At 39.0% G+C, this 7973-nt stretch overlaps 1 protein-coding gene across 1 annotated transcript; it reads left to right on the plus strand.

Moving 5' to 3' along the window:
* The first annotated feature begins 510 nt into the window (after positions 1 to 510).
* Positions 511 to 6721, plus strand: wee1 (WEE1 G2 checkpoint kinase). The gene is made up of 10 exons (XM_060878028.1): positions 511 to 1657; positions 2071 to 2276; positions 2581 to 2647; positions 2811 to 2983; positions 3132 to 3400; positions 3806 to 3898; positions 3983 to 4068; positions 4830 to 5000; positions 5106 to 5251; positions 5595 to 6721. Exons 1-10 carry the CDS (start codon positions 1178 to 1180, stop codon positions 5749 to 5751), a joined length of 1848 nt encoding a protein of 615 aa, XP_060734011.1. The 5' UTR covers positions 511 to 1177; the 3' UTR covers positions 5752 to 6721.
* The last annotated feature ends 1252 nt before the right edge of the window (positions 6722 to 7973 follow it).

Consider the following 7973-nt stretch of genomic DNA (forward strand, 5'->3'; position numbering starts at 1 on the left):
AAGTATATTTGCTTGTTTAAAAAAATCTAGATACATGCGTATGAATTTACTAAAGGATAGACATGTTGGGAGTGTTTTTCTTTTTATGGGTGGAGACACGCACAATCGAAACCTACGTGTATAATCGAGGGAGGCCCCATATTTCTAATGTGCATAATTTATGCGTGATTCCTATCTTGTAAAAAGTAGAACAGACTTTAAAATTATATCTAGCTGCCAGGATAATAATGGTTAACCGTTATCATGGTACTGAACGACCTTTATAGGGTTGCAGATGTATCACATTTATTTATACTTTTTATTAATTGAAATGTATGAACCGACGCATTTCTAAACTCACGTTTCCATTACAAAATAGAGCCTGTGATCAACCGAGAGGAATGAGATCAAATAGATCAAAACGCGGCGTTCGCGCTCGTCTCCGACCAGGTTGCAAAAAGCACCGTCAATGACGTCAACATTTTGGAGCCGCCCATCATTCAAACTTCAGGATGCGCTCTGATTGGTCGACAGTGAGTCATTTGACCAACGGTCGCGGGAAGACTTTGACCACGCTTGTTGTAGGTGGGAGGAGTAGCTCGCCATTCAAACTACGTTCGTAAACAAAATTGGTTTTCTTTCTGTATGATTTTTGTGAAGGTTTTGCGTTTTGTTGGTTTTCGGATATTAGATCTTTTATCGTCGCACTGTCTTGCGTGACTATTAGTTATCTCACCTTTATCGCAGTGACTTGTCTGGGGAGGTTTGAGTCTCGGAGAAGAAGAAGCCATTTTTTTTTCAGACTTGGCCGCTTTGGTGCTGCATCGAAACAAGTCATCTTATTAGTCCGTAAGAGCTTGTCTAAAGGGTTGTTTGGATATTGGGATTGGCACTGGACTTTACTTTCTCCAGTCGACGGCGGAAGACGAGCCGTGTTGGTATTTTTAAAGTGACAACTCTAGAAGTTGTAGTTAGCATAGTGGCTAACGAGTTCTAGGAGTCGTTCCGTCTTTATAGCGGAGTCTCCTGTTAGCGAAGGTTAGGTAGTTTTTCTTAGGTAGTTTGCGTTTCTTTATCCGTTTGACTTTTTATTTTATTTTTTTAGAATAACGTTGTAGACCAGGTCTTGGTCTACAACAGCGTTCGAGTGTTCGGAACCCTATAACTCTCATTTGAGAGTTTCTGTTGTTTGAGAAAAATGAGTTTCAGCTTCCGACGGCACGCAGACGTTTCTCCAAACCTTAGACCGATTCGCCAGAAATTACAGTTTTCAAACAGCGACGGTGAAGAGGACAGTATTGAAGAGGCCAACAACAGTACCGGGGCTGAGTCCGGCTTCACTGAGCTGGATTCTCCACTGTCTCTGCGGAGAAACAGCACGGATAAGAGACCCGACGAACTGAACAGCAGTCCACTGAGTCGAACCAGAGAGGACGACGATGCCGAGTCATGGGACGAGGAAGGATTCGGCTCTCCGTCCCACCTCAAAGTGAGCTTTTGTGGGAAAAACTCTCCGTCGCCGAGAAAAAGTCCCCACACTTACGACAGCTCACCTGAGAGGACGTGCATTCAGGACGATGTGGAGGGATCGAGCTCTCCGATTCCAGACTGTCCGGATACACCACCCCATAAAACCTTCAGAAAACTGCGACTGTTCGACACTCCACATACTCCCAAGGTTCGTATTGCACTTATTTGCCTTACTTTGTTTAAAAAAAAAGTCCAGCTTTAATATGGAGTCAGCAACATTTCAAAAGATTAAATTATGCTTTTAATAAATTGGTTTTTGCTTGTTCTTATTGTTTTAAGAGGAGCTTGACTAGTTTCTCCCTCCAGGTGATGGAGCCAGTGACCCAGTTATTATTGATCTGTTCAGGTTGCATAATGTTTTTTCATATGCAGTGATTCATCTCGTTCATTACAGCGGCTCAGACCGTCGCTCATCTGTTCCTGGCACTTTAATGATTAATGCACATGCTTTAACATGAACGACTACTTTTGAGTAGGATTTTTTTGCATGTATTTACGAAAACCTGTAATTTTGCTTCGGTTCACCATTTAAGTTTTTAATGCCTTGTCTACAACATTCAGAGTTTGCTGTCCAGAGCAAGAACTTCAGCTTCTTCAAGCAGGAGAGTCGCTCTTTTCAAGAATGTGGATTCCAAAGTAAAGGCTTGTCTCGACGGAAGGAGAAACCAAACACCTCTGGTCAACATTAACCCCTTCACCCCGGACTCTGTGGTCGTCCAATCATCAACTCAACAAAGAAACAATAGAAAGCGCTCTCACTGGAATGAGTAAGCTCTTTGACTCACCCCTAACAGCTTTGATTGTTTGACTTGTGTGTTAACTTTTTAAGCTCACGAAATTTTGACGTGAATCTGTTTGATATTAAAACTTTACACCCTATATATTTAATGTTCAGTATGCATTAAGGCTCGTTATACCTATTTACTGCTCAGATTGCGCGTCAACACAGTGGCAAGAAACTAAATCCTCATGTACGCTCCTATACAACGCCATGTGCTTCCTCCAGAGCTCTCTGCTGCCCTCTGGTGTGTAATGTACAAGGATAACTGACTTCCTCCCGTTATGTTGTAGCTCCTGTGGAGAGGACATGGAGGCCAGTGATGCTGAGATTGAGGATGAGATAATTCCACCTTCAAAGGTAGACTTTTCTGCAGTACAGTAGTGAATCAGAGCACTTCTATGGCTCTGTTCATTTTTCTTTCTACTTGATGCATATTACGTGTAAACAAAAACTCTGTATTTTAAGTGTATGTTGTGGAAATGCTTTGATCCTGATTTTATTAAAAAAATGCTTTCTGCAGAGAATTACAATGATGGAGAGTAACATGATGTCCAGATATGCCTCAGAGTTCCATGAACTAGAGAAGATTGGTTCTGGAGAGTTTGGCTCTGTGTTCAAATGTGTGAAAAGAATAGATGGCTGCATCTATGCAATTAAGCGTTCCAAGAAGCCTTTGGCAGGATCTGTGGACGAGTACGTAATAATTCATGATATTTACTAAATAGTTCAGACTTTCTTTAAATGAAGTCTATTTATCTTTTTACTGAGCTACATTATGCCTTGGAATGAAATGTACTTTATTAGTTTTTATTTTTATTTTTATTTATGCAACCAACCACAGGCAAAATGCACTACGTGAGGTCTATGCACATGCAGTTCTTGGACAGCACCCTCATGTGGTTAGATATTACTCTGCCTGGGCTGAGGATGACCACATGCTGATCCAGAATGAGTACTGCAATGGTGGCACCTTGTCTGATGTTATTGCTGAGAACTACAGACGTATGCACTTCCTGTCTGAGCTGGAACTAAAGGACTTGTTGCTGCAGGTCTCCCGTGGGCTCAAGTACATCCACTCGACTGCGCTTGTGCACATGGACATTAAGCCAAGTGAGTTGTTCTTGTAGGGTATTTTGCAATTGTTCAATCTGTTTACAGTGGGCCATATAATAGATTTTATTGGATGGTTTTGTGTGTGCCATGCACACCCTAAATAATGTTGATGTATTATTGTTGATGTATTATTTATAAATAATAATAATAATAATAATAATAAATAATTGTTGATGTATTATTTAAGTTATGTGCAGAAACAGTACTGTGACCTACCCTGTAAAATATGTCTTAAAGGCATCTCATTGGAGTCTTCAGTGTGTTATTGTTTATTAAAATTACATACGAATTTATTCCTTTTAATACTTTATATTTAGTATTTATTTAAATGTAATATAGATGAATGAATTTTAACCTTCAACTGAAAATGTTTATTTAAAGTATTTTATGTATGTGTTTCAGGTAACATATTTATTTCAAGGAAGTCTACAGTCAGTGTGGAGGAGTTTGAAGATGAGGAGGATGGGCCCAGCACTAATGTCATATACAAAATAGGTATGCATATCCTGACTACACCATTTTATATTCAATGTACAATTCTGTTAAATTCTAGATTAAGACAGCTTCTTTTTTTATTAGGTGACTTAGGCCATGTAACCAGGGTAACTAATCCACAAGTTGAGGAGGGTGACAGTAGATACTTGGCTAATGAAATTCTTCAAGAGGTAAGTTCATTGTTTTATTTGTTGATCAAATTTCTGTAGATAATTGGGAGGTATTAACTTTTTAGCTTATAGAATTACATTGTCTCGTGATTTCACTTTTGGAGATCTAATATTGTTAAAGTGCACTATATAGCCAAAGGTTTGTGAACGCCTGGCAGTCACATTTGTGCTTTTTGAACAGTCCACTCCAGATGTAGTCCCCAATTTTGATGATATAATAACCTTCACTCTTCTAGGAACACTTTTCTTTATATTTTGGATCATGTCTGTGGGGATTTACCCATTCAGTTACTCAAACATTAGTGAGGTCAGGCACTGATATCAAGCAAAGTTACCTGGGGCACAAGTGACGTTCCAGTTCATCGCAAAGGTATTAAGGGGTGATTTAGTCCAGGGCTACTCAAGTACTCAATCCAAAACTGACAAAAAAAGTGTTTCAATGGACCTCACTTTGTGCACAGGGGCATTGTCAAGCCGGAATTTGTTTGTGCCAGCCCTTTTAATTCCAGTGATGGGGAAAATGTTATGCTACAGCATACAAATGCATACAATTAGTATAGTATAAAGAAGTATTTCGGATGTTGTGTGTGAAGGGAGCATGTATGGTTGAGATGGCCAAGTCCTCTTGAATGGCTTATTTTAGTTATGAAGGTTTTTAGTTAATTGAGTTATTTTACATATTCACATAGATTATGAAGTTGCCGTGGTGGATGATGCGGTATTTAGCCTGTTTTTACTGAGTATGCTGTTGTTCCTTTCAGGATTATAGCAACCTGACTAAGGCAGATATCTTTGCTTTGGCTCTGACTGTAGTCAGTGCATCTGGAGCTGAGCCTCTGCCAACCAATGGGGAACAGTGGCACAAAATCCGACAGGGGATCTTGCCACATATCCCACAAGTACTCTCTCAAGAATTTTTAAGCTTATTAAAGGTAATAAATTAATTAATAAACTTCATTATTTTGTATATTTTTGTAACTTTTATTAAAAGGTAGTTTTCTGCTTATTTCAGTAAATATATATTTAATTTATTACAGCTTATGATTCATCCTGACCCCACATGCCGGCCATCAACATCTGACCTCATCAAGCACCCAGTGTTGCTTACTGCCTCCAGGATGAATGCTGATCAGTTGCGTGTGGAACTTAATGCAGAAAGATTCAAGAATGCTTTGCTTCAAAAGTATGTGATTTTTTGCAAAGCAGTATTATTATTTAGATTTAACAGAATTTGTTTGAAACCTATTTTCAGATGCCTCATTTAGTTCTTGTGAGAATCTAAGCTTTGGGGGCAAATTAGTACAAGGTTAATAGTGTGCTTGCTTTTCATTCAGTTAGTCTTAAAACCTGAATAACTGCTAAAAACGCATTTGTCTGATCTTGGCTGTGAAGTTTGTTTAATACTATTTCATACTTAGAAGAAATACTGTGCACAGTTAGCTTTATTTATGGGAACCTTTGTTAATTAATTCAATTCTCATTGTTACATATAAAATGTGAATAAAACCTTTTGATCTTTTTCTCAGGGAGCTGAAAAAAGCTCAGCTTGCCAAAGCTGCAGCAGAGGAGAGAGTTTTATCTACAGACAGAGTCCTGACACGTTCCACAGTTCAGTCTAGTTCCAGGAGCTCTCGTCTTATCGGGAAAAAGATGAACCGATCTCTCAGCCTCACCATTTACTGAACTCAAAAATTAACAAAGAAAAGTGTCCCCCAGTGGGAGGTTCATTGGTGCTGTATCACAGATTTCAAACGGAAGCCGTTTTGTCTATTAACGATTGAAGAGTTTGCATCATTTCATGACTGACCGTGCTTTCCCTGTTCTGATACAAGCAAGATGATTTTGAATGGAAGAAAACCACACTTTCATAGCAACTGAAAATCTCAGTTCAAATGTCAGATTGTACTGGCCATAGACTGCATTTTATTGCAAGGACAAGTTCCATTTGAAAAATTCCAGTTTTGCATGTATTTCATTTGTAGATATTTCTTAAAGTAGAAAACATCCTTTTCTTTTTTTTCTTATCACTTCTCAAAACTTCAAGGTCTGAAACCCTTGATCAACACACCTGATGTGTAAATGTTCCAGACTTACGACTTGTGCACCTTACTGCCTGTAAAATGCCTTATGTTGAGCAATGAAGGTTGGCCCCTATGTGTCTATTACCGTTAAACTGAGCACTTTGGAGGCATTGGGGATCTTGCCAGAAAGCCTGCTGCTATTCATGTTTGTCCATGTCCAGTTGTGGTTGGAAAATATACATTTTTACCATTCTTTTTTCCACCCCAATCATTGATCTCCTTTCTTATACAGACATTTTGAAAAGATTCCTTTGAGGTTGTTCTTTACCGAAATCACATGTATGCTTTTGGTTTTTCAGGTAGACAAGAAATAGAACTGATCATGTGTACATGGGATTTGGTTTCATTTAGAAGCTTCAACATAAGCTAATTTGCCTGTTTGTAGCATTAAACAATTGCATACTTTTTGCCTTCTGTTATCAGTTAACAAGTCACCATTTTGTTGCCTGTATTGTCACTGTACTGTTATTAGGGTTCTCTTTCGTTTCCCTCTGAGATCTTGTAGCATAGAACATTTTGCTTTTTTCTCCCCCATGTAAATATGTTCTTTTAATAAACTAGATGACACATAATTGGTGTGTTTGTCTGTGCAGATCAGCACATTCCAGCATCTTGCAAACAAACAGTAGTAATGGATAAAGTACTGGGCATCTGCAAGTCTGAGGCCAAGGCTCTACTGTCCTTAATTTATCAAAACATTTCAGCCAACAGTCCAGATTTTATTAAATTGTTTTTTTTTTTTTTTTTTTAGAGACCGATACAGATGAAGCAAAATATTCAGTAACTGCGGTGATCTAATTCAATTGGATGTTATGTATATGAGATGTATTTAGTTTTTGCTGGTTTTATTCAGTAGTTAGAAAAGGCAGTATAATGCCCTATGGTACTTTTGAGATGCTTGAGTCAAAAATTGAGGCTACAGATGCATCACACGCTGTTGATGTTGGAGTAGGTTAAACACCTATTTCTTGTGTTGATATTTCCTAAGCTAGAGAACTTCCTTTCATTTTGTTAGACATGGAGAAACTATAACCCGCTTTAGAGGCCTAGCCTGTTCCGGACTTAAGGCAACATTATACAGCTCAAGAAGGTGAAATGACAGAAAATAATAGCCAGGGGGTGTAAAATGTTAGTGTTATTGTGTTATCATAATGCTATGATGATTGGTGTAAATTGTTATTGTGTTCTAGGAAATGTAAATACCTCGTGTAGCTTCTGAAGGGCAGTTCAAAATGAAAAGAAGATTTTAAAACAAAATAATTTATACTAATTGTCCTTTTAATTTTTATTGTATTAGTTTTGAGTATGGGGGGCACGGTGGCTTAGTGGTTAGCACGTTCGCCTCACACCTCCAGGGTCGGGGTTCGAGTCCCGCCTCCACCTTGTGTGTGTGTGGAGTTTGCATGTTCTCCCCGTGCCTCGGGGGTTTCCTCCGGGTACTCCGGTTTCCTCCCCCGGTCCAAAGACATGCATGGTAGGTTGATTGGCATCTCTGGAAAAAATTGTCCGTAGTGTGTGATTGTGTGAGTGAATGAGTGTGTGTGTGTGCCCTGTGATGGTTTGGCACTCCGTCCAGGGTGTATCCTGCCTTGATGCCCGATGACGCCTGAGATAGGCACAGGCTCCCCGTTACCCGAGGTAGTTCGGTAGAAGATGAGTGAGTGAGTTTTGAGTACAAGTGAATGCAATTTTTGTAATAGTTGAGTAGGAGTCCTCAGTGTGGAAAAAGGATTCTCAAAATCATTTAGAATTCTGTTGGGAAGGGGTCAAAATAAAAAAAAAATGTGCAGAACCTGGAGGAGTTCTCTGAATTATTAAGAATGT

This window comes from Tachysurus vachellii, chromosome 9 (assembly GCF_030014155.1).
Source record: "Tachysurus vachellii isolate PV-2020 chromosome 9, HZAU_Pvac_v1, whole genome shotgun sequence".
Classification (NCBI taxonomy): Eukaryota; Metazoa; Chordata; class Actinopteri; order Siluriformes; family Bagridae; genus Tachysurus; species Tachysurus vachellii.

Bases quoted from the DNA above. Each gene is read 5' to 3' on its own strand.
- wee1 (XM_060878028.1), top strand. From the start codon at position 1,178: ATGAGTTTCAGCTTCCGACGGCACGCAGACGTTTCTCCAAACCTTAGA. The intron at 2,984-3,131 runs GTACGTAATAAT...AACCAACCACAG, and splicing joins TTGGCAGGATCTGTGGACGA to GCAAAATGCACTACGTGAGG. The intron at 5,001-5,105 runs GTAATAAATTAA...AATTTATTACAG, and splicing joins AATTTTTAAGCTTATTAAAG to CTTATGATTCATCCTGACCC.